General features: G+C 42.7%; 1 protein-coding gene across 1 annotated transcript in view; it reads right to left on the minus strand.

The window, feature by feature from the left end:
- Window positions 1-333: 333 nt before the first annotated feature.
- The window catches only part of slc36a1 (solute carrier family 36 member 1), a 41,342-nt gene continuing 13,979 nt past the window's right edge, over window positions 334-27,696 (minus strand). Inside the window, exons 8-12 of the mRNA XM_071901296.2 lie at window positions 26,959-27,186; window positions 24,157-24,255; window positions 23,144-23,310; window positions 20,778-20,947; window positions 334-2,284 (exon numbers count right to left, since the gene is read on the minus strand). Of these exons, the coding sequence (XP_071757397.1) occupies window positions 2,010-2,284; window positions 20,778-20,947; window positions 23,144-23,310; window positions 24,157-24,255; window positions 26,959-27,186 (939 nt within the window). The 3' untranslated portion in view covers window positions 334-2,009. The remainder of the gene's footprint in view (window positions 2,285-20,777; window positions 20,948-23,143; window positions 23,311-24,156; window positions 24,256-26,958; window positions 27,187-27,696) is intronic.

Raw genomic sequence — 27,696 nt, forward strand, 5'->3', positions numbered from 1 at the left:
ACAGGAGTGGACTGTATATCATTTAATTGGATTTCTGGGTATATTTTTTTTACTGATATGAACACTAAACCCTAGTCATGACCTTTGGCCTTTAAAAAGCACAAATATGAGTTATTGCTTTTGGCCTTTGTAGGGCAGAATATGCTGTTCATAGCTCAACCTGGCCAAGCTGTCTCTTATGAACGGCTCTGGGGAAATTCAACAACAGCCATCATGAAGTGTGTGATTGAAGGTTTCAGTCGAACCGGCGGAGGGGGCCGCTGCTCTCAGAGAACGACAGATCAGCAGATGAAAGTCTCCGGCGGCTACCCAAAGAAGACACCGGAGCAGACGGAGAGTTCAAATTTTATTCATGCGGTGCGAGGACTCACGCTTCGACACGACTGCGTCTTCATCGGAGTAAAACCCGACCTTCTTTGGGTAGCCGCCCAGAGTCTTCATCAACTGTCCAGTGGAAGTCTCGGCTAAAAACAGCTCCGGTTAAAGTGTCACTTTGGTGCAACTTTATAATCACTTTTAAACAATTTCAACACTGCGAAAATTAATGCAGTTATGAAAAAAAACGGTACTTGTGCAAACATTTACATGTGCAACAGGTGAAACCCTTATATAACATGGGTATACACGAAAACACACATTTACAACTTTAAATTAACTGTGATGCAGGCGTTACCAATGCGTTATATTACAATGTAAAGTACATGTTGATCACATCTGTATCAAATAGTTCATTAAAATCTTTAGAAGTGTTGGCTTTGGCCTGCTAAGTGTCGCAGACGGATGGGATTTGCTTGTTGTGAATCTTGCCTATTGCTTCTAATTAAAGGTTGTCTATTACAGTGTATTACATTAACAATAGGAATGGTAAGATGTGCAGAGCTATACTGTAATTACAATGAAAAACAATAACATTTTGAAGGGTATTTTGAAGTATTAAAAAAAATGCATGCTGTTCAAATAAAAAAATCTATTTAAAAATATCCAACAATTAATTTAGTAAATACATTGAAACATAAAAACACATAAGATCAAAAAAATAAGTTTTAAAGACAACAGCAAAGTCAAGTGTTACACAGGAAAAGCTCCTGGATACATTGAGTTTGTGTAGTTGGGATACTGTGTGCACACAAATAAAAAAGTTTTAAAATCTGTCATATTTTTGACTGTTTTGTTAGGTAAATTTCATAAGTTTCCTGTTGCCATTTGCAATAATTACTTTCAAATAAGGTCCTTGATGAAGAATTTGTGCACTGTGTGTCCTCCGTCAAAGTAGTGCGCCGTTTCAATGAATAAGGCAATCAAAGTGCAAGAAAAATGTTGATGTTTTTGAGTGAGGAGGTGGGCCGAATTCAAAAGGCTCTAAATGAGAAGCCATGTGGGCTGAAGGTGAAGTCCACAGACACGCTCGACACGTTCCACACCTCCGTATCAGCAACAGAGTCTAATCTGGATGTGAACTAAGTTTTGACAGAACAAATCGATATCGGTTTGTGAGGTAGTTCGATTCCTTGATTAAAACATCAAAAGGTTTTTCTAGGTTGAAGCAAAAACTAAATATTTAAAAGCCCAGCATATATTCCAGCTGTAAAACTGATAATTAAATAACCCCTCAAAACTACTTACATGCTGTCTATATATTGTTTATGTCTATCTTTTGAGAAAATCTCCTACTTGAAGTAATTCTTTAGCTTTTACCACCAAACTATGTTACTGTTTCATTGCAATAAATGGCTGGACCTAAACAAGTGTGAGTGATTTCAGACTGAATGTATATCTGCTACAGTAACTATGGTACAACGGTGACATAACCAAAAACCACAACAACTGCAAGCACCACAAATCGTATCGATAAAACTTGTAATTGATCCATCCCGTCCCGGCCGACATTCAGCAGCAACTAATGAAAGAGGAGGAGGATAAAAACAAAATGTGCCTTAAAACCGCTTCTGATTGGCCCAGGGGGGGGCGGGTTACTTCGCCGTTCCAACCGCGCCAGTCACTTCCCTCCATCACTGGACCATGTAGGAAGAGAAGGCCTCGTCGTGTTTGTGTCCGCTGCGGGCGACGATCTCCTCGATGGCGATGTAGGTTCCCGTCACGAAGCCGACCAAGCCCACCAGGCTGATGACGACGTTCTTCAGGGCCACCCACGGCGACAGGCCCTCGCCGTGGAAGGTCACGATCTGGAGGAGGGGCGGGAAGACGAGCGCCAGGAAACTGCTGCTGAACGAGCCGACCAGCGAGATGACCAGGTCCAGCTCCGGCACCAGGACGGCAAGGGCGCCTGGGATATGAGAGGGACAGAGAGACAGAGAGAGAGAGAGGGACAGACAGAGAGAGCTCAGTTGAGGGTCTAAGCTTGGAGTTGTGAAGCCTTTAGAGACTGGAACAGTGATTAAGGCTAGACAAATAAACCTCACTTGAGAGAGATGAAGAGAGAGAGAGAGGGGGACGTCTATCATTGTTCCATCTTTCAACTGACTTTTGGCTCTGACCCTTAACTTCCTTACTATTGGTTGTTTGTCATGTTGGTGATCTGGGGATTTAATCTTACTCTTCTGTTGCTGGACAAGAGCTGAAGAGAGTCTGACTTCACCCCATCCGTATTCCTGTGACACGAGAGCGATCATGTGTAATAGAGAAGAAGTGCTAGGTAAAGAAATAAGTGCCGAGAGAGAGATAGATAGAAAGGATTCTTTTGCCCAGGTCTGGTAGGGGGGAAAAAAAACACACAGAACCAGATAATAGGGCAGAGGGGGTTCAGCAGACAAGGAAATAGATAGTCAAGAGAAGCAGAGCAGTGAGAAACCCAACAGAAAGAGAAGGGGTGGATGAGCAGTGAGGTGAAACGTATCAGAATGAAGGGAGGAGGGGGAGGGAGGGAGGGGGTAAAATAGGATGGATGAGGTCAGAAAGATGACAGTGCAAGGAAAAACTTCAAATAGCGTAGGAGAGGGCAGAGACGCCCACTGTGAGAAAATAAAACCGTGATTGTGATGACTGTTTTTTCATGTGGCGCTGAGGCGGAGGGGCGATCGTGCTGCGACGGGCACCCGGGACCCGAGTCATCTTCATCTGTTGCCGTGGAGATGAGCGTAAACAGCAACGGACAAAACAAGCGCGCGCTCTTGACGCCACGCTGCACCGGCGCAACCACAGCGTGTGTGTGTGTGTGTGTGTGTGTTCCCTCCCTACCGACACGCTCTGTGGGAAACCTTACATCTCGAAAAGTCTGCACACGTGCAATCGTACACGCGAGGACACACCCGAAAATAAGCCTGCTTGCTTTACCTCAACTACACACACACACACACACAAACACACACACACACACTCTCCACCTCTTACTCTGTCAGTTACCATCTTCTCCATGGTGAGTGGAGAGGACAAGTCGGGCGCTCTTGTTCTCTGTGTTCATCGGACACCCATTACCAGCGGCTGATAAAAGACTCTTTGAACCACAATCAATCGCTCGCCGCTGCGTGTTCACAAAGTCTGTCAAATTAACCTATGGGGCGACGGCAAGGTCGAGCTTTCATGTGACAAGTACGGCGAAGAGCACCTCGCCGCCACGCGCTCCCAGGGAGTAAACCTGTCACTTCTCTGAGAAGAGCCTCGCCGTACAAGGGCGCTCTTCAAACTAGATTTTGAAGCTTTCCGCGCAATCAAACAAGGCAGACGAGGCCGTGAGGTGGGGGGGGGGGGGGGGGGGGGGGTCGGCGGCGGCGGCGGCGGCGGCGGGGGGGTGGAGAGGGGCAGGGCGTACCTAGAGAGCGCACTGAGCCTTCACAGCAAGTAAACTACAAAGCTGCAGCTAAAAGGCTCATCGTTGTCCCCTAAGAGAGCAGCAGCACGTGGATCGTCAGGCAACTTCAAAGGGGCTGAAGAGGGAACGCTCCGAGCACACTAATTTGGGCGGACAACCTCCTATCCAACAGAAACAAAGAGAAAACATGCCGCTTTTGTTCCTATCAGCCTGCCGGCTCTTGGTATGCAGGAGAGCACTCCACACACTGAGACTACCCCTTCAGAGAATGACAAAGATGTTGGAGAAGGGGAGAAATATGATGATGATGATGATGATGATGGTTTTATGATGCGGGCAAAGTCAAGAGCCGTTGAACAGAGCCAAGGTTCGGTCATGTCTCCCACAGGCTGGAGTCTCTGTTGAGGAGGAGGGAGGCCGTTAACGGACCAGGCTCAAATGAGGAATGTGTCGTTATCTACAGTTGGCAAACAATCACTATGGTTTACAGAAGGAAAACAATTCGTTCATGCGTAAATTTAATTTGGAAATTTGGAGCCTCAGTAATCATATTAGACACGTTGTACTACATCAACAGTTGCTTTGTGATCGTTTTTTCTTTCTTTTTTTTTAATAATGTTTATTATTTCGGTAGAAGCCTGCCTGGTACCCTGCACTATATACTGCTACCTGTGGGTTTTTTTTCCTCATGTCTTCTCTTTCTTGTTTTTAAACTGTGCAAAATAAATACCTGACCTGTGACCGTCCAGCCATAGGACGGTTTCTGTATTTGCCAGGCCACACTGCCAATGACAAATCTATAAACCACACAGCTGGAAAGAGGAAGTCAAAGTGATAAAACTCTGAAATATGCTGATTTGCAATTTCCCTGACGCAACCTGCCCGTTGCCAGCAGAGAGAATCATTTAACTAAACAGCCATGATCGTTCATGATCATTAACTTGGCATTAAACACACCTCTTCTGCCGCGTTGTCCCCTTTCCTCTTCCTTGCCCTCCATCTCTATATAAACATAACCTCTGGCTCACCTCCCTCTCTCCCACCACTTCATCACTGTTGAGTCAGCAATCAGCTTCCCTCCTCGCCCCAGTGGGCCGTCGGAGAGGGAAAAACTCCTCTCCCCAACCAATAGACAGCGCTCTAGATTAATGACTTTACACTGGCGCTTTAAGGAGGAACGCTTCAGATGGTAGTCTTAAAAATGCACTGAGCCTCTTTGGTTTCTGCCAACGAGGATGACCATGCTTTAAGAGTCAAAGCATAAGATGCTATAATGTCAGTGATGTACGGCTCGGGCAGGACTACCAAGAACATCCATCCAATTAGTAGAGCTGATGCAGACGAGCTAATGGAGGAACCGGGGTGATTTACTAAGTCTGCTCAACTCTGCTGCATAGCATGATCATACAATGGTAATAAGGCTCCTGCACAGACTCCCTTCTGATAGGTAATTGATCATTTCAATCATTCATAAGGCGTTGTCCTAGAACCAATAGTGAACTCTCTTACTTTAGAGCCACTATCAAATATTAAGTATCATAACTTTTGTTTCGTATTTTGTGCAGCCTGCTGGCCCTGGCTGTCACTCCTTTGTTTGGGGGGTGGGTCACTATATATTTGTATGTGTATGTGTTACTTACTGTTATAATGAATGGAATGCAAAATTAATAAATATTTTGAAAAAAAAAGCTGTTTCCATTATTCACCTGTATGCCTTTGGAAGGAGGACAACTTGTCCAGGCAGGCAGTTTTACAAACTTTTTCTTTGTACCTTGCTGTTGCAGAGAAAAGTGAGTTGTTGAGGAATGTGCCTCAATTTTCTGAGCACTCCGCTGTGTACACCTCGAGCCAAACTGAGTCACCATGGCTCCTGCACAAAGTAAAATAAAGAACTTTCTCTAAGAAATATTATATGTGGGTGGGTGGGTGGGGGGGCATATCTGGAGGGGCCTGCAGAAGAGTACAAACACTTCCTCGTTTGCAATTACAAACTGTTGTTGGAGGGGGTTGCGGTCCTCGCAGAACCGTTCCTTCCAGATCCTCTATCAATGGCTAGCATTTATTAGAAAATTAAATTGATTACTTCAGCCCCTGAGTTACACTGTAAGAGCAATCAAAGCCTGCGTGACCTTCGGCCGCGTGTTGCTCGCCAAGTAACCAATTCGATTTAAAGTGGCTCAGGGTTATTTAAGATTAAAAAGTAGAAGGTAACGGAAGCTGTCATTACAACTGTGGCCGATGAGCATGTCTGAAGATTCATTTAATCAAGAGGTGATAGGCAGCTGGAGGGGCTGCAGTCAAATTGGACCGTGATGCCAATTTGAGCATTTCAATCTCTGACGGAGACTGAAGTAGTTAAAGGCAGCAGTTTGGACCTTTTTTTTTTACCTTTATTTAACCAGGGTGAGAACACAAAGGCTTGAAGGAGTATTTGCAGGAGGAAGAAGGGTTTACATACTACCACAGACTTGCACTGTTCAACACTGAGCAGCACCAGGGGAAGACGTCAGGGTTCACTGCCTTGCTCAAGGGCACTTTCATATGACTTGACTAGTGTGCAGTTAGTAGTGCGGTTATTTGGTGCCACCAGAGTTTTACAGGCATTGTTCTTACCTGGCCAAATGAACCAAATGGAAGCAATAAATGCTCCAGAGTTCGAATACACCACTCAAAACATGCTTGGTGTGAACGCATATTTATTCTACTGTTGCACTCATTGTAAGTCACTCTGGATCAAATGGAAACGTAAATGTAAATGTACTGTGGAGAACAAAGTGCTCAAATTAAACGGCAAGCGAAAACAAGGACGTGCTCATTTATTATGCCATTTCAACAGCCTATCAAGACTGTGGAGTACCAAGGTGTAGAAGAAAACCCTTCTGCGTTGATCTTAAATGAGACACAGAGATTTAGCCTCCAACAGCCACCTGGGTTTATGTGTGAGCAGGATAATAAGCACTAACAGAGAGAAGCGTTGTGTGTGTGCGTGTGTGTGTGTGTGTGTGTGTGTGTAGATGTCCATGTGTGTTTGCAAGACAGGCTGGCCTTGAGGGCAGAATTACAACAAATGCAGATGATTGTTTACCTTCTGTTGCAAAGACGACAATGGTGGAAAATGATTGCTCCAAATTATATGGCTCTGAGGGGAGACTACGATAAATAAGAATGTTCGCTGCTTGTTTTGCCGCTGGTTTCATGAATAAATCCATATCAATCTCTTCTGAAACTATGATTTTGAAATAATTGGTGTACATCTCGAGCAAAATGGAAAGTGGTCTACGGACTGAGCCGTCCGATGTTTCCTGGATGAGATGGAGAAGCTCGTGTCAGACCATGTGGACGTCCAAACTTGTCACCTCCATATGTACAGGTAGCAGGGGCCGAGAGGCAACAGACGTGAACGTTGCTGGTTCAAATCTAGAGCTGGGTGAGGGAATGATAAACCCTCCCCCTCACCATGCCCTTGAGCCAAACACTTGACCCCCCAGTGGAAATGTGTGGAATTGTATGAATGTGGAGTAATGTGGTGATCAATCATCCTAAAGGTAAAAAAACAAAAAACAACGCATCAGAAGTGCACCTCAGCTGGCCTGTAAGACACCGACATGATGGATGGAAGGGAGGAGAGAGAGGGCATAAGTAAAAAGTCAAAGGCAAAATCAAAACATGGTGATACAAAAAAAGTTTAAAAACAAAACTAGGTAAGACTAGTTTAGCCGGACCGCAAATGCAGTTGTGCGCATGATACTTTGTGAGTGAAGAAACAAGTAAAATATAAACTTTATTGTCATTCAGAACTTCTTTCTTACCCCGCACAGTATCGTGCGCACTCCTTCTCTCTCACAGGTTTTGGTATAATGCTGAAGGACTTTTATTCTGAAAGGCTACGTGAACTGTGCGTGCGGCAGCGTCATCAGCGAGCTAGCATTAGCTTTAGCTCCCAGCTCCTAAAAGCCAAAAGACTTTACTGGAACGTTGATGGTAAGGTCTACACAATACTAAGACCTAGGAGGAAGGGTGAAACTTTGAGTCACGGAGCAGCCGTTTCGAAATGGCACACAAAAATGTAGCGCTTTGTAGGTCATTTTGTATCGAGGTCTTTGGGACGCTAGGAATGACAAATAAAATAATAAATCAACGCCATCTAGTGTCTCTCTGGGGCTAAATACATCCATACATCTGTGCGTACAAGCAAGGACACACCAAACGGTAATTAACCCTAACTTCCATTGCCTTAGCACACTTTCAAACAACAACAAAAGAATTAAAAACATAAATGACTTCTTCCATAGTCGGTGCCATCTTCAACAGCTGATCAGTGTAAATTAACGTTTGTGCGTCTCTTGCGTTGCTTAGCAACAAACACAGTAGTGATTGTGTGTGAAAGGGTACATGCTGGCAAATTGATGGCTCGCTAAAGGCAGTGTGAATGGTTTAGAACTACCAATGACGCATTTCCAATCACGCCTTTTTGCCGGCTTCTCTGTCTGAAAGGGGCTTTTGTGTAATGAAAGCATATTTCATTTTACAATAGAGTAAATTGTCTGTCTAAAATCTGTATGGGCCATCTAGTTTTCTAACAGAATCAGACCACAATCGATTCCTTCAGTACAAATTCTGATAAACAAGAATAAATCTTTTTAGAATAACACCATTTTCAAGCCTTTCAATACCTTTAGATATGTACTGATGCGAAAACGGGAACAATGTCACAAGGCTTTACTCGCTGTTTCCACCAGGCACAACTTTTTAGCTAGTAGTGCTAAACAGATGCTTGGGGGAAGTGTTGTTTGCAGCAACTTTTGTTGCTAAGAGATGACTGAAAGCTCTTGAAGCTCTTTTTGGGTACTGTTTTGACAAAAGTTGAAATATTTCCAACTTCTTGCTCTTGGTTCTCTAAACGATATAAACATGTCAAGCTCTGAGCACTGTTGGGAATCTGCGACAGGCTACATTAAAAATGATGAGAAAAAGAGACCCAGTGGACACATCACCAAACAAGGCTGAGGATAAACAAGCGAGAGGGTCACAGAAGGACAGTTGTCCTCGTCTGGCTTGACTTTGTACTGACCCTTCTGTGTTTAAGGGCCCTCGGGTGCTACTCTAGGTTTTTTTGGGGGCTTAAGAGCGCAGGAAAGGGGATTAGGATGCTTTGCACATCTCCAGCCACGCAACATTCCCACAGCTGGAAATAGCACTTTTCCAGAGTGTCAACTAGCGTGTCATACACTGGGAGCGTAGCTTTTTGGCCTGTTATACCACTAATATGCCAAAAAACCACTTAAAGACACATGGGAAACACTATTAAAAGAGTCCCTCGATAGGTGTTATTATTGGCAAATTCTCAACACCAACATTGGATGTCACGGCCAAACAACGCTGGTCTGGGTTTACATTCTACAGATCCATCTGTGTATAAATCTGCACTATGCAGCTTTGCACATTGGTGGCTCAAAATGGCAGCAAGAGCTAACTGTTCAAACTTCAATACAGAGAAATCCTGTAACGTGATGTCAGTAAACTGTATACAACAGTGATGCTTTATACCAAAGAATACCAAAGGGACAAGAGGGGAAAAAGGTCTAACATTGGTAAGTCCAGCTTTCTCTGGACGGAAGGGAAAGGGAGGAGGGAGGGAGGAAGAGAAGAGGAAAGAAAGGAGAGAGAGAAAAGGAGGAAGAGGGAGACAGGATAGAGGAAAAATAGATCAAGACAGGAGGTTAAAGTAAAAGGAGGGGAAAGAAGAGAGCAAAAGAGGACAGCCAGAGAGAATGAACGGTAGAGGAGAAGAGGAAAGAAAAGACAGATGAGGAAAAAAAAGGATATATAAAGAGAGAAAGGGAAACAGAATGGGATAAAGAGAGGGAGAAAGGCTGAGATACAGAAAGGCGAGAAAGCAAAAGAGAGAAAGAGAGAGATGGCAGAGGAGGAGGAGGAGTGGAAGTGAGGGAAGATGGAGTTGGAGGGCGAGGTTGACCTTCCCCGCCCAGCAGGAGGTCTGTGCTAAAGACAGAAATCCTCAGGCTGACCTGTCTGCTCACAGTCCGACTACTCTGGGTACGCTTCATTTAGCTCGACTGACACGCCGACTGAACCGTGGTGTGGAGGTTCGGGGATAGGAGTTGTCTTTCATAGATAAAGCTGGCGTAAAAATCAAATGCGGCATTTAACTGCGGCTGGCACACTGCGGTTTTGATGTCGGAGGACACAAATTCGAAAGATCAGATGGTAAAGCTAGTCTAGAATTGTTAAGAAGAGGCTAATTAGGCTTGATACTAAAAGTGATGGGGCTTTTGGCATCAGGTTTTAGAATCCAAACAGAATCAGTATCATCTTTTAAATCACTTCCCATTTTTTTGTAGATTTGCTTTAATGTTATATTATTTTACTCTATTATTTTACTATTAAGTACTACACAAACAAGTATTATTATTATGAAAAGAGTTTCCATCACTTACAGTCTGACAGACAGATGAATAGACATGGGTTCATTATCTCACCACACAAACAATCTTTTATTCTCTCACTCCCCTTCACAGATACACAGCAATGAAACACAAAGCACAGAAAGGAAAAAAAAGGGGCAAAAAAAAAAAACAGAAGTGAATCAGATCCAAAGGAGGCAGAAGTGAATGTCTGCACACATCATGTTAGGGAAGGGGGGAAAACATGACAGCAGCAGAGTCCGACAACATGCATTCCCAGTGGTGCGCCACCTTCGTGCCACGGCGCTCCAGGACGAGGTACAAAAAAAACAAAGATATAAAAAAATAAAATAAAGAGGAGGCTCACGCGACGTCCTCTCCTGTTCCCATCAACGGCTTAACAACACACGCTAGCTGCTCAGCTCAAGCCCGTGGCAAAGTGACTCAGACAAGGGGAACACTCTCATAGGGATTGAGAAATGAGCAGTACAGACGATCCTGTTACTGTACTAGTCAGTAACCAACAATGAATGTGTTGGTTGGCTTGTTTCGCAATAACTGGAGTCTGGGTGAACACGGCTTTTGGATTGAACACAGGATTCAATGTTAAAGGGATGATCAACCCAGTTAAAATGTTAGTTTTCTTAGTATCACTCTTGAGTCATATTTTCATCATCCACCAAGATTTGCGCGTTCCTAACATTCAATAACTGTAATAAAATGGAGCTTAGGGGTGTTGCATTTTCTATAGTGATACAGTTAAAGTGAGGTTCACTCCAGACCAGTGGTTCTCAATGTGGGGTCCGGGGACCACCAGGGGTCCTTGAGGGGGTTCCAGGGGGTCCCCAGCAAATTGATGAATTGTTAAACTTAACCATTATTTCATTTACAAGAAGTTAACACATTAGAGAATGTAGAAGAATGACTGTTTTGATCATAGTTTCACTGTTATCTCTCTACCTACAATACAGATAGTCATGGAATTCTGGACAAAATCATATAAAACAATAAAGATTATATTCTCAGATTTGGGTCTGGTGGACCTAACGGTACTAAATTAGGGGTCCTTGATATGAAAAAGGTTGAGAATCACTGCTCTAGACTTAGCGGCCAAACTTGATAAATCCTAAACCTTTTACTCAAAACACAACTCTGCTAGCTCAGTCAAGTTGGAACTAAAACATTCGCCAGCAAAAATATTTTGTATCATCATAGATTAGCTGTGACAGCGGCTAAGAACACACATTGCTACGAACCTCGGTCGAGCGAGGTTCTCTCTAGACTGGAGAGAGAGCGGCGTGCTCCGATTGGATTTCCCACTCTGACGCATGAAAGTAGTTTTTAATCCGCAGCAAAACGGAGAAATCAACTGATCGGCTTTTCTCAGCATGGAAACGCCTTCAGATTCTCGCAGTTTTGTGTTGTTTTTATACACCCAACAGTGACTTAAAAAAAAAACATTTTAATGCATATTTTAGTTGGCTCTACCTTTAAGAATTTCTTCCTATTGCCCATTGGCCACTGATTAACCAACGATCTGGCCAGGTCAATGTCTTATTCTTCAATTCTTCTTCAATCTATGTCTTCAGGCGATCCTTGCTGTCAAGCCCTGTCACGGAGAGGTATATCGGAGATGTGTAGGCACAGAAAACAAGGCAGGGTCATATGGGATTCCTACAGCTGCCACTCAGCGGCCCTCCCATCCAAAGCGACAGTAACAGCAGCAACAACAACAATAAGTCCCTCCACCCTTCTGCCTGTCTGTGGTAAACTAGAATAGAGTGCTCACTTCAAAGGAAATCTCCCAGCATTGAAATGAATTGACCTTTCGAGCAGGAGCGCAAATCATGGCACAGCTGAAAGTGAGAGAGAGTGTCTTCATGGTTGTCCGCTCTTTTAACTCTTATCTGGCCGTTGAAGCTCAAAAACCGAACAAATGACGGGAAAGATAAGGATTTATTAGTGTAGCAGCTGGCGTCATTTTGCAGTTCTGAGAGTTAAAAGCCCTCCTTAGTAAAATCACCTTAACTACTCGACAGAGAGAGAACAGAGGAAATTTGGAAGATCAGTCAATACTCCACTTCCTGTGACATTTCCCACCGTCGTTGGAGAGCTGTTTTGATGTCACAGATTGCTACCAAGATCTGTCTGTCGAATGATCTCCCATTAAGCAAAGACATTTGAAAATGTTAAACAAACACCAAGTAAACAAAGTAATTGGAGGTATTCAGAGTTAACAAAAGGGCATAATTCCACCTTACACTGAAGAGTGGGACGTTAAGACTGTAGCCATGTCAAAATGATTATCCCCTTCAATTTTTCTTGTCTTTTGGGAAGTCAACAACTTGCGAGATGAAACATTCTTTATGCAAACGTTAGCGCTCTGCTGCTCTTAGAGAAAACGGCTCACTCAAAATCTAATTACATACAGAAGCTTCTGTGGCTGTTGCATTTGGAGTGGTAGTGCCTGTGCTGCTTTCTCTTATTTATTTTAAGGCTTCTTCTTTGTGCCTGTACAACATGCAGAAGAAGATAAAATGCTAGCTGAAGAGTGATGCACCTGCTCTGAGTAACGCTCCTCAGGCGTACTGTTCTTTGTATGCTGTCGGCTTCTCCTCCGCTGCACACTCAGATAACCTTGTAGTGCAGACAAAGCAGCAAACTCTCATCGCTACAACACAGCAGCAGTGTAACAGAGACAAAGGCCTCTCCCTCTGGACAGTCAAGAACCGACATCTGTTCTCGATTCAAAGCCGGAGACTTTCGCAGAGGCATTCTCTTAAGACTTCTTGTTAGATTTACTCTACACATAGGCCGACGACGACGCGCTGCTTCAATCTCATCTTGTATTCCCATTCAAAACCAAAGGCAATCTCCTACACGCAGAACATTATTCCTCCTCGTTCCCTTGCTTCCTTCATTCATGCATGCATCAGTGGGATCCCATCGGGACCGAGTCTTTTCCGTCGCTGCACATCTCCACATTCAACACACACACTCTCTGCTCTGTGCCAATTAAACCAGAGGCTTCCTTGCAAATGACCTGCAGACATAAAGTGGCACATGTATGCATTTATTCCCTTTTATTAGCTTATCAATATGCGTGTGCAGAAACCTGTAAAGCGTGGTAAATTACATTTGCATAATTCTCTATAGGTTCCAATCAGAAGTAATAAAGGCGATGAAGATCCTGGTGCTAACAAGAGTTGTATTTCTGTAACTCAATAGGTAGAGCAAGGTACTATCACTGCCAGGGTTAGAGGTGTAGGTGTGTTGCTCGGTAGGAAATTAACTTTTTTAACCTCCCAGTGGTCACTGCTTACCTGTCAAAGTGTCTTTTAGACCAACTGACCAGCATCAAACCAGCTACTCAACAGCATCTGGGACGTCACTGTGGATCAGCGAGCTGAGCCGCACCAAGCGGACAAAACCACAGGTGAATTTTGAAGCCAATCCTGAAGTGCAGCAGCAGCAGTTCCTCCAAGGTCCGCTAAAGACCGGCTCCAAAAAGACTCCAAACCGCCCAACTCTATGAAGTCAATGGGACCACAACCCAACTTCTGTTAAAAATATAAAGTCAATAATTTTTTCCACAAGAGGTTATGGTCTCAGTAGATAATTTCACTTCTTCTAATGTGTGTCCTTATGGTGATTTTCCAAATAACTGTGTCATTAACAGGATGTAATAGATATAAAACAGGGTTGCTTTCCTAATGATTGACAGGTCACCGATTACGGGCCAATAGCAGGCGGCGCTGTGGCTCTGCAGACAACCCGATTTCCACCCTCAGCCTGGCTGTGGCTGCTCTGGCTCCAAAAAACGTCAAAATGGCGGCGACCGTAAACAATCTCCAGGTTTCAAAACAGACCTTCAGAAGCCAGTGGGCTGACATCACACTCACTACGTCCCTCTGTTGTTTAGTCTATGGTCCCTCTCCTCTCTCTGTCTGTACGTCTTATTCTCTCTGTCTCCATCTCCCTCACAGCGCTGCATATTCCCCGTTGCTCTCCACCATATACAATACCGTCTAATAAAGCATACATGCCATGAAAAGAATCTTAAGCACCTCTTGGCACTGAGGAATCAGCATCTGAATTAAACCTAACTTGAGAACGCACATTTATCTGCTACATTATGAACCCTTCACAACTCCCTACTGGCTGACACAAATTAAATTGCACTCTTAACATCTATCGTTTTGTGGACGCCTTTATCCAAAGTGCCTCACATTAACACAAGTGCATGAGGTACATCGGCAATACGGTTGGCCCAAGAGGAAATCAGCCACTAAGCCGGCAGTGTTTGTGCCTTGCTCTACCCATGGAGCTGCACGAGGAATGGGACTCCTAACACTGGCTCTACTAGTGCCATGCTGTACCCATTAGAGCTGAACAATTAATCGGAAAAAAAACCAAACTCGAAATCGCGATATGAACTTCTACAATTTCCAAATCGCAGAGGCTTCAATTTAGGGCTGGGCGATATGGTTGAAATCAATATCATGATAATCATAAGGATTTTTCTCTATATCAATATATATCACGATATGGTTCATGTATGCAAAATCACGTTAAATAATCAAATTAATGTTCATCTCATTGAACCGAATGGTAATGTTAGGTGTGGTGTCAAACAAAACAGAAATATTTAAATAATATTCCTACCATACCTCATTTTATGAGAGTTTTTAAGTAAAATTTTCTTGTCATCATCAATTTAGACAGCAGAAATGTGTGTCACGATATCAAAATATCTTCATATCATCACGATATGATTCCACTGAAAGACGATAAACGATAATACTGAATTATCGCCCAGCCCTACTTCAATTAATTGCATAAGAGAGAAGAGTGTCCAAAATTGATTTCTAAACAAGGTGTTTTAGTGCTCAAGTTCAATATTACTTAAAACCTTTCATCATACTCAAACTCAGTAAATCCTACACACTGACATCTTATTAACAAAACCACGTTTCTTTAAACAATTTTAAAGTTCTAAAAAATTACTGACAAGAAAAACTTTTGATGATATGAATCGCGGTTTTTTGTCAATATCTTTCAGCCCTAATACCCATGAAGCTATTCAGGACCCACACTGGAGTTACAGGGTTTGAAAACAGAAAAAGAAAACACAGCCATATCCTGGAAATGAAAGATGAAAGAATAGCTCATAAACCCCCCCCCCAAAAAAAATCGAATTTCTCCTTCTAAGAAAATGTCCCTGTGAAGCAGCTAGACAGACTTTGTGTCTATTGTAGAGACTTCTTCCAGGTTGGAGTGACCCACTTTGCAGATGACAGTGTGGACAGAAATTTCCAAACCTTTCTCAGACAGAATAAGGGTGGAAGTGAAGTGAACACCTCGTTCTGAGAAACATGCTGGGGTGGAAATACGGAACAGAAGGCCTCCAGAATTATTGGTTCTTTTGGTGAAAGACATAAATGATGGAACAGAAAAACAACCCGAGCCTCGAGCTACAGAAGTCTCACATTTTACCACCATGCTTGCTGTACTACTGCTGTTCTGCTACTCCAACTCTGAGAGAAAGTGCTTGCACAACTAAACTTCTGCCCCCTTTTGTAGCCATCAGAAAGAAGCAGCAGTCTGAAAGTTTATAGTGGCGTGCTACAATATGTCTCCTCAGCTCTATCGACAACATTTGAGAAAGAATAGGCTGCAGTGGTTGTTGCAGCGCTGGTGGAGGACAGCTACTGGATAGATGCAGGATGGAAGACTTTCTTGATGACTATCACTGTTTATCACTGTATATTCTCCACAACAAATCCATAAAGCTTTGTGAATTTGTCTCTGTCACTATTCAGTAAAAAAAACATTTACTTTCTAGTGTGTGATACACGTTTACTCTTTACTCTCTTTCTTGCATGTCATCATTAAGATTGTTGATGGACAATCTTTAATCAATATGTCATGGGTTTCATTCCAAAACACCATATATCCATTTTAAAAAACGAAAAGGTACCTAATGTTTGTTGTCAATATCTGTGTGTAATATCAATAAAATTGATAACTACATCTATTTAAAATGTTGTAAGGACTAAAGATCACTGATAACATCAATAATATTCAATATTGCTTTTTATTTTCATGCTAGCAATCATTTTGTCAGAGCAGGAGCCAATTTTTTTTTTTTTTTTACAAATGGTGGAAATCTCATTTTGGAATGACGCTCTTCACATAGTATACATTTTAACCACCAGTTTTCAATAAATAAAGAAACATTTTGGTTTATGTTAATTCTAAGTAACCAGCATTTTGAAGTTTTTCGGTAGATTTTGATGTCCTAACATTCACACTGATACCAAGAGTCAGTATGCTACTGATAGATATTCAGTACACGGACCTACACATGTACTCCACTTTGTAAACACAATGAAATGTAGAGGAGAGGGTCCTATCCTCCTCATCACTTGTAAATTGGCCATTGATTTCAGTCTGCCTGCTGCAAACCCTCAATTACTTAGTTCCTTGTTTTTGACACGTGTATCAGCTGTTTTGAAGGCCTCGTTCAGCCTTTATTTTCTTTAAACAGCAGCAAGGAACAACAGACGAAGCAAACAACAGAACACGTAAACTATCACTCATTTTCCAATGATGCGCTAGTTAGTGTAACTGGGTCAGTTTGCCAGTTACAATCAATCCATCCATCACTTAGTCTCAATCAATCCATCAGCCAATGGTAGAGAATTGTATTGAAAAGTCGTTCAGCCTCACTGGAGGGACAGAGGGAGTTCCTCTTTGAATTAGTTTCAAACAACAAATGTCGAGCTGGCTGACTGAGATTAAACTATTTGGTGGACGCTTTTATCCAAAGCGCCTTGCAGTACCAAGAGTGTATACTTTTAAAAGAAAAAACTTTTTTAATGACAATGTACCTTTCCTTTCTGGGCCCATTTTGTTGTTTGGTAGTGTATTTTCCTTATTCCACTGGACTGCAAGCCAAACATAGACAACATGATGTCACCTCCAGATATTTCCAGCAGCTACAATGAAGTCTGATATGAGAAAATGTTTCAGGATGTAAAACATCAGCGGTAAACGTCAGGTTTTGGTGTCAGTCCCTCAGAATCAAAGAGCGAGGGCTTCTTTCTAGAGCCGCCATTTTGCACCAAGAGACGTTCAACAATCATACAGGGAGAAATCCATCGTAGAAGAGGAGATAGACCAATGTATGCAATTACCACTCAGAGAATATAAATATGTGGCAGGCAAAACTTTGATACCGGTTGGTGAATTCTGTAAAAGATAAGTTTACACTACCAGTCAAAAGTTTGGACGCGCACATTTTTCTTTATTTTTACTATTTTTCACAATTTTAGAATAATAGTAAAGACATCAAAACTATGAAATAACACAAATGGAATTATGCAGCGACCAAAAAAGCGTTGAACAAATCAAAACTATCTTATATTTTAGATTATTTAAAGTAGCCGCCCTTTGCCTTGATGGAAAGGCAAAGGCTTTGGAAAGAAATTCACACACAGGATCAACTTCACTATTTATATTTGTCTAAGAAACACATTTCAAGCATGTAAGCAGAAGCCTTTAGATCAAAATGGCTTTAAGAGAATGAAAAACACAGAACATTCAATCAGGTAGGTCCAAACTTTTGACTGGTAGTGTATTTCCTATCGAACAAACTCCAGCCTCATTCTGTTGCCATTCTCTACTCACTGAGCTACACGGGGAGAGAAGCCCCCAGCCTTGGCAGTGTTACTGTTAGTGTTAATACACTGGAGTGTAAATGGGTGGAAGCCTGCCCCCTAGTGAACTCAACCCGTCTCTGCAGCTCCACGGTGAATCTGACCGGAGAGGAGAGGCGCGGGACGACGGCCAGTAACACGATCAGCAGTCCTGCCTGAATGGAAATCAATAGCAATAGGAGGAGTATTGCTGCTATAAATAGCCTAGCAGGGCTATTACAGGAAAGTGTTTGCTGCTGTGTGAAACTGGGGAGGGAGGAGAGGGGAGTTGGGTGGGTGTGGGTGTGTGTGTGTGTGTGTGTGTGTGTGTGTGTGTGTAACGGGCCGCATGGCTAGTTAATCACTGGGTTTTCATTTCCACTCCGAACCGACGTGATAGCTTCTCCTCTATTCTTCCTCATGCACACACACAAGCTGTGTGTGTGGCTGCACGGACACGCACACGCACACTGCAGACACACGCAATACACATTCAGAAATGCACACACACACACCTGGTGATACACACCCACCCAGCTGCTGATGCACACAACCACATGAAATTGCCCATGCAATCACGCCTACACCCACACATACACACACCTGTTGAGGCACACACACACACACACACACGCAAATACACACACACCTGTAAACGCAGAGACACACACACACACACTGTGAATGCACAAAAACACACTTGTGGATGTACACACACACACACGCACCCATCAACAAAACATGGAAGCAAGTCAGCAGTCACATGGACATAGAAGAGTACACACACACACACACACACACACACACACACACACTCCACGTGATTGCTGGCTGAATGTCACAGATTAATTTCAGCAGAAGTGTTTCTCTGTTTCCCAGACAGCAGCGGTCCAATCGGCCGCTCTCATCATCTCTTCTCACACCGGGCTGCCTGCATAAACACTGCAGGATTCAACAACCAGCAGCTGCATTTAACTGCAACTACTTTTAACATGAGGAGAATCACAAATGCCATTGTTTTTGCACTCATTGACTACATTTACATGGACAGCAATGATCCGACATTAACCCGATTAAGACAATAGTCTGAATAAGAAATTGCCATGTAAACAGCATTTTCTGATTAACTGATTCTGATTACCCAAATGTAATCATAATCGCATTATGACAGATTAATCTTTTATTTAGATTAAACTCGATACTCGGATTATTGCTGTCCATGTAAACATAGTCAATGTAAATTACTCTGCAACGGCTAAATAAATGGCTAAAATGTGATTGATGAAATGATAATAACTCTATTAATGTGCCTTTAACTCCGACTGCATTTGACAGAAATTGATTGAGGAGTCACGCTGAATAGAGGCATCAGCTTAAATGGCTAAATTGCGTTTTGTGAAATGATTACAACCTTCACCGACTGTTTTTAACTGAAACTACATTCAGCGTTAAAAAGAGCCATGCATGCTGACTGTTCTGTTTGCACTCATTGTAAGTCACTGTGGATAAGTCATCTAAATGGTGTGATTTGTAAAATTATTACATTTAACTACTGAATTAAACACAAAGCACCAAGCTGTCTGTCTTGACATGGTTTTCTGTAATAAGGTCAGGTACAAGTGCTATTTTATTTATTTATTTTGAGCCCAGTCGTTAACCATTAGTCACAGGCACTGAATGAAAACAGCATCTGATTTGCATGAATAGAGAACTGAGGTAAAAATCACATCTGACAATATATTCCATTTACTGGACGCTTTTATCGAAAGCGCATTAGAGTGCCATGTGTCCGTGCATTTTTAGCATGGGTGTCCATGGTGGAACTGAACCCCTGACCTGACAGTGTTAGTGCCACGCTCTACCCACTATCAACATCTGGTATAACTCCCATAGACAACTATTCTAAATTAAATGCAAATGTTTATCTAAAAATTCAAATCTGACCTACATGGTTTGATTGTAAATGCAACAGAGCCTTGTGGGTTTTAATCGTTTTGCACTTTTTTAAACATTTATTCATCCCAAGATAAATTCTTCCACTCTTGGGGACTGAGCAGCTCCACTGGAGCAGATGGGGGAGTTCAGTTCCTTGTTCAAGGGCACTTTGACAGAAGTTGTTGAGGGAAGGGAGAGGCAGACTGTCCCGGCCGATCCAGGGAATCAGTTGGCGCTCCAGAGCGCTAGTGATTGAGGGAGAGCAGAGAGAGCGCTTCCCACACACTTCCCCTCTGCGAGTTTCCCAGCCAATCAAGCATTCGAAGCGGCAGACTTCTGGGCAGAAGCCTGCTTCTCTGTCCCGCTGTACCTGAGCTGTCGTCTGCTTATACCAAACCTCACCATGGGGATGTGCGCTGACATCCCCATGTACCATTCAATCTGAACTGGCTAGTAAGTCAGCCTTCCCTTTTTACCTCGCTGTGAAGTTCTTAGAGAAGAAGAGCGAGTTGTAAAAAGAGAAGACAGATCTCAGATGTGGTCTCTTGCACATTTTGAGCTGCTCGTCATTTTGTGACTCATTAAAAAACGCCTTCATTCGTTGGCTGTGATTGCCTTCATATCTGAAGATGCCAGCTGGCATGCTGATTGTCACTGCTTCATTTTTTTGTAGAAATGAACCTAATAAAAAATTCAATAAAAAATACGAAGCGCACTACAGAACTAAGTTCAAAAACTTTCCACCAGCTGGGAACTAAGTACAAACCAGAAGCCAATCTCTGGTTCTTGTAGAGGAGTGGAATGAAGGTATTCTACTGGATTCTATTGTATGAGACCGCATCTGAGGATACAATGAATGGAAGAGGAAAGTCAAGGGGCTGGGCTGAAGCTGGGGACTCAAGCCACCCCATGTGGAACCCGGTCTTATTTTGTGGACTGGTCTGTACTTACAGGTGAACATGACCAGGGCGGAGCGGAGCAGCAGGTCCACGGCCCTCTCCCACCTCTCCGACACACGGGCCACCACTGGCGGGATGAGGATCTCAGCCGGGACGTAGAACTGCAGGGCGAAGGTTATGAAGATACCAAAGCTGTACAGCAGCTTCACAGCCTGGTACGTCCTGGAAAGAGACAGAGAGAGGGGGAAGGAAAGAGACAGACAGAGAAAGAAAGAACGAGAGGGAGAGAAACGTAAGACAGAGAAAGAGAGACATGTTAGGCAAGGGGACAGGCATGAAGAAACAGATAAATATACAGAATAGTTACAGTATAGTAATAACTGCCAAGAAAAAATATGTTTTGTTTATTACACTGCAACACAGCTACTCAAAACTCTTTGATCCAACACAAAATACAGCAGCAGCGACAGCACAAGGCTTCAATTTTCCAGTTCAAGATCCATCAAAAAGCATATGACAAGATGAAGGGGAATCAATTGGGAGCCCTTCTGAGACGAAAAGCAAACATTGATTGTCCTCCGCTGATTTTTTTTTTTTTAACACAGAAGCTGGTAATTATAGTCTTTGGGTTTTCAAGCTCATTGAGCAGCCAATCTATTCCACTAATTAGCCGAATCACTCCAGTCAGGGGAGGCATCTCACAAGACGTCTCCTGCAGCAGCGATGATAGTACCAAGTAATGAGCAAGCAAATCTAATCTGAGCTTTTAGTTTGGCTAACTATTATCCCTAAAAAGGGAAATGGGTTTGCAGAAAGAAAAAAAATAAAATGAGAACATTGCGTGCCTGAGCTTTTTTATCTGAGGGAGGAAAAAAGTGTTAATCAAAACTTTTATGGACCAAACCAGACGACAGACACTATAGATTTGTCAGCAAAGTTAGTTTGCCCTCTGCAAGTAAAGTTTTGCTCCTAATCTTCTTATTTGTGTAATGTCCGGAGATTTATGAGCTCCTAATCATCATGTGCCGGGCTCTGCAGAGTGGATGCTGCCTATTAACACCGTCAACCTTTCTGCTATGGCTCTAAACTAGCCAATCTTAAAGTAATAATCCGTATTTAATTATATATGAAAATTAAATATCCATTTTGTTACTTTCTATCACCAATATAATGATGTAACACAATAGTGATTCAACCTGTAGGCAGTTCATAATAAAAGCTTTTACACTTGCTGTCCTAAACACCTGGAGCAGGTAGCGCTTTCCCAGGAAGAATCCTCTGCTGCACAGAAGTGATGCGTTGTACGTTTACAGAAGCAGCAACAGCGGTTTGTTTGGAATTAATAGAAGAGGAACTGGGTAGTTAGTATGAGCAGCGAGAGCCACCATGGCTGAACAGACAAAGAAAAGAGCGCCACCTACAGAAAGTCCAGAAAGTCAAACCCTACTGCAAAGTACTAACTTAGTGCATTTACTTTAGAGAGAGCAAAATAAAAGCAGGTCAGTAAAGTGACCATGCTCCATTTTGCTCAGAATACTCTGCGCTGAAATAAAACAATATTGTTGTAGCGTGAATGCTGGAGTAACAATGTATCGTTATTGTTTATAGATATCTTTATAGTTAGCGTTCTAGACGTGAATGGGCCACAAGTGCATGCATAAGCAGCAAGTCATTTGTCAGTATAACATTATTGTCAGTTGTTATTTGCCTCAGGCCATCGACTGTAATACATATGGTGCATTAACGTAAGTAGACAGCTACCATGCTGTTTTATAAAATATGTTTGTATTTCTATACAATAGTGTAGACATTACAGTTATTTGTCGTTGCTTCACTCGTCTCAGTACAGCAGCCCTTGCTTGGTTGTTTGTTTGTTTGTTTGTTTGTTTGTTTGGGTTTTGGAGCTGCTGTCAGTCCAGTGACGTCAAAGTACTGAGACACGCTGGGAAGCGCAACGCAAAACACCACAGCAATGACCGCTTATCACCAAAGATGTCGCCCAAAAAACAAGACTCAAGCAGATTATGACTTTAAACTACTGGTTGTGATCTTAAATGGATGGCAGGCTAGTTCATGTTGAGTGTGCCTTAATTAATCTGGGTCCCAGGGTGAACATTTAAAATAAGAAATCCCTGCTTTCACAAATGACATTAATAGATAAACTTAGTTAAACTTGCTTATATTGAGTATGCGGCTGTACCCAATAGTATATGTTGTACTCTACAGCACCAAGCAATTAAGATAGTGTCAGGTAAGTAGTCAATCAGAAAGGTCAGAAAGAATACCAAACTGTCCCGATGTGCCAAACCCCTCCTATCAGGTACTCCAAGCAGACTGAAACAAACGCTACGAATCAGTTGCACGTGCTATTTGATCTAGGTCCGATGTAGAATGCTAACTAAATGCTAATTAGCTTACCAGCAGTTGGGCAGGTTGAGCGTGATGCTGCTGCCTATGTGCTCTCCAAAGCAGATGTAGCCTACGGTGCCGAGGCTGATGTAGAGGAAGGTGACGATGCCCATGCCCAGGTACAGAACCCGGGTGAAGCTCTGAGGCCGCTGCATCTTGTTCTCCAGGGGAAGGACCTGCCGAGCCGGGGGGAGACAACCAGATCGTAACAGGACAACAACAACAACGAATTTATGATTTGCTTGTTCTTTATTTCTTGGGATGTTGTCTTTTTTTTTTTTTTTTAACACTAGAGGTCAATATAAGTGAAAAAGAAAATGTCTTAACAGCGTTCCCACAAGTTTTCTATTTTAAAATGTAGGCCTAATTTTTTTCCATGCTGTAATTTGTTGAAGGTTTTGGCTTGCCGTCATTATGATGAAGGCTAAAGTTGTGTTGACATTTCAGCGAAAGAACAAGGTTCTTTCACTCATTCTTCTCTAATGTCATTTGACCCTTCTTTACAGTATATGCATTACAAGCCTTGAAATCTCACTAGCTAGAGAGACACCTACCAGTTATCCCAGAGCAGAAGAAGTACGTCCGACACATCGCAGAGGATTACGTCGGCAAATTAAAAGTCCCTTGGAAAACTACAGGGTCGTTCAATGGCAAGGTGTAGCATTATATTGTGAAAACACCCTCTGAGTGCCATTCTAGTTTGATTTTTTTGTACTCCCACCGAAATATCGGTCTAATAGGTTCACTTGATAGTAGGCAAAGTGAAACAAACCAGACCAATACAATGGAACAACCTAGCGAACTCTGGTTCCGACTTTAAAAGGACTGTTACAGTGTGGAAACGCCCTTAGTGTCACGCAGTCAAGATGACGAATTTCCTCCCTAAAAATCAAAGGCCCGACGAGAAACACTCAGAAGTATATGGGAGGTGTGTGTGTAAGTGTGTGTATGTGTTTATGTGTGTGTCTTGGATCAGCTTGACCCCCAGTCTAAAGTGTTGTGTCATGGTCAAAGTCACGTACCACTCCGATCCCCTCGAAGGCGAAGATGGCCATCCCAAAGAAGAGAGGGTAGTCTTTGGCTCGCCCTACTTTCGGCAGGTCGATGGGGTATGTGATGTTCTGGATGGAAAAAAAGCACAGTTCAGTTTTTTTACACCTAAAATAAACAATAATTCCCCAGTTTGTAAATGCTATAGCCTCTGTCTCGCATATGTTTTGGCACTGTCCCACTGTAATTTCTTTTTGGCAGCAAGACATTTTTTTATAGACATTATCACAAGACTTTGTTGAACACTCAATTCTGATTGGCCAATGAACACACTCTGAGGTTTGTTATTTTCTGAACAATAGACCGCTGTTTCACATTTAATTATATCACTCTGCAGTGAAGAAATCCGGTCCATTTTGAGGATTAGTAATCAAATTAACTGGCAACACCTTGTGCCAAAAAGACGTTACTCCCTGGTACTGCAGACTGTCCTGCTGGACTCATTTTTGGGTGTAAGCTGGTAAATTACATTAGCTTGTAATGAAATCATTTTAAATCAATATTTCATATTAAATCACTAGGGTCTTTGGTAAGTAGCTGTGTAATAAGCGGGATAATGCACAGGGAGACAGTCATTATTGCAAAATAAACCCTGACAGTGTGATTCAAGACCCTGATGAGAGCCGCTGTATATTATCCCTTCACTAGGAAGACAATCCCACGTTTCCCAAGGGTTCGCCTGTTAAATATGACTCAGAATTACAATTAACAATTCAGCAAGATCAGTATGGTTAGCTGCACTTATAGCGGCCAAGAATGTCTTTTCTGTTAGGGGGAAACTACCTCAAGATTTGTCAGATTCACATCGGATCAAAAGACTTTGCCAGGATCCATGGAGCCTCTGCAAGAACCTTAGAAACACGGACTGCAGCCATTAAGAATGTAAAACACCTTCACGTTATTTAACTTCAACTTTTGTTTCTTTATTATCCACATTTGCTTTCCTTCCTTTATAGTCAGTTTGGCTGTGGGAAGAGGGGGTGGGGGGTACTGGGTGGAGGAGCTGTTCTGTAGCTCACCCTGACCTCTGACCTCTGTGCGGAAGTGGGGCAAGAGAACAGTGAATTTCCCTACAGGGAGCAATTAAGTATCACATTATCATCATTATACATTCTGAGGTCAAAAGGTAGAGCTAAAACGTGGAAAAGCGGTCAAACCAAACCAAGCAACTCCAAGAGGCAATTACAGAGTTTTTTGCGATGCCTGAATAAGCTCCAGTTTTCCCAAAATTCCTTCCCAAGGTCATTCATCAGCTCCTGACACACGTAGAGCCCATATATCTCACAATTGAATCTTTGTAGGCTTTTTGATGCAGGGAATTGCTTTTTTCAAGGCAAGGCCGTTTCTCAGGGAACATGACTGCTACATATCTGTACAAGGCACACGCCGCGTGATGAAATACTCCGCGGCCGGAAAACAGGTAATCTAGAGAGTCTGTCGCTAACAGTTGTCCTCTTATCCATAACAACCCCAGAATCCAATCAGCAGAGTAGAGAGAGAGAGCGACTGAGTAAAACAGAGGGAGAAACAGAGAGAGAGTCGGAGGTGGCTGGTTGTACAGATAAAGACTAATCACAACAGATTCATTCATTGCTGTTTTTGCAATTGAAAAAAAAAAAAGCCCCACTGTGAAGGATTATAGTTTTGCACACAGGGAATCTCTACCCAAAAAACAGAAGTTACTGGGTGGTATGTACATCTGAATCATTTGAAATCAATATTCCATGTTAAATCACAAGGGTCTTAGGTAAGTAGCTGTGTAATAAGCGGGATAATGTTCAGGGCGATGGTCATTATTGCAAAATAATTCACACCTGGGAGTTTCCCAGTACAACCAGTCTTCTACTGTTCTTCTTCTACTGTTGGCCACTGAGCAGCTCCACCTGAGCAGCTGGAGGTTCAATGCCTTGCTCAAGGGCCCTTTGACAGCAGTTGCTGAAGTGGGGATTGAGGTATTCATTCACACCAAATTTAGTCTGTTCAGTCTGCTTCTCTGTGTTCAGTTGGCAGCGGACAACTGGGCCTGATTCATCAGTGTTTCCATATGTAAAAAACATTTGTGTAAGTCAGGGAAGAATTCAATACAATGGCCCTTATTTATGAAGGTACTAAAAAAAACTATATGAGTCATGACGGTACATCAAGGGGCGGTGGTAGTCTAGAGCTGTGGTTCTCAACCTGGAGGTCGAGACCCTCCAGGGGGTCACAAGATAATTTTTGGGGGGTCATGAGATGATTTGTGGAGTAGGAAAAAAACATAGGCTGCTATACAAGTTTATAAGCATGTCTATTTTTTCAGATTTTTGTCTCATTTTTGCTTTTTGTCTTGTGAAATATTGAACAGCTTTGAGATTAATCAAATGACATCATCATAGAAAAGGAAAAAAAAAAACATTCTATGGTTGATTTGATTTGGGGTCACGAGCCAAAAAGGTTGAGAACCACTGGTCTAGAGTAGAGGCTTCGAGAAGCGTTGTGACTGTTTGTGACCGAAAGGTTGCTGGTTCAAATCCCTGGAGCGGCTAGGAGAATGCAGGTGGGTAGAGTGAATGAGTTGATCCCTCTCCCTCGACAAAGACTGTCACTGCGGTCTTCAGCAAGGCACACAACCCCACCAACTTCTCTGTTGCAGCTGCGGAAAGAAGCTGTGGTTGTACTGTGTGAACGAGTTTAATTGTATGAATGTGAAGGAGGGTGGAGACGAAAAACAGAATGGAACTCAGTAAACCCTTCCCTGACTAAATAAAGGTTCACAGTGACAGATCGGTCCTTACCGCGAACGAGTAGAAGTAGATGAGGACCAGGCTGGCGGTCATGACCAGGTTGGCCACCAGGGAGAAGGGGGCCAGGTACTTCAGGTTGGGGGTGAAGACCAGCAGGATGAAGGCGGGCAGGAAGCAGAGCATGTAGAGGCGCGAGTCGAAGCTGGGCACCAGGATCTGCGTCTGGTTGGTCAGGTTGACGTGGCAGTTGAAGGTGGTGGCGTTGGCCGCTTCCACCACCTGGCAGAGAAGAAGAAACGTAAAGAAATAAACAGCTCGCTCTTTCAAGTGGAGTCCATTTATTTATGAGAGGAAGAGGAGAAAGGATTTTGTCACATATTTTTTTGTCAGCATGAAGCCTTTTTTGACTTTTACCAAAGCCACAGAATCTAATGTAACTTTCTGTAAGAAGAGGTGGGGACTCAAGTCACAGTTTTTCTGTTTTCTGAATTTGTATGGAATGATTGAATTTATTGAAGTTGAAGCTGATTATAGAAATCAAACTCATGATGCTCTTACCAAGTTTTTATCCTATTAAAACCATATTGCATTGAAAAGTCCTAGATATTTCGTTTTCTGGAAGATATTAAATTGATACTGGACTCTTGATTTGTTCTGACTTGACTTGCTGTTCTACATTTAGACTTGAGACTTGACACTAATGACATGGACTTGACTTGAACTTGACTTGGTAATCTACATTTAGACTTGGGACTTGACTTGTGCCTCAAAACTTGGGACTCAGACTAT

Source organism: Centroberyx gerrardi, chromosome 16 (genome assembly GCF_048128805.1).
Source record: "Centroberyx gerrardi isolate f3 chromosome 16, fCenGer3.hap1.cur.20231027, whole genome shotgun sequence".
In the NCBI taxonomy this organism is placed as follows: domain Eukaryota; kingdom Metazoa; phylum Chordata; class Actinopteri; order Beryciformes; family Berycidae; genus Centroberyx; species Centroberyx gerrardi.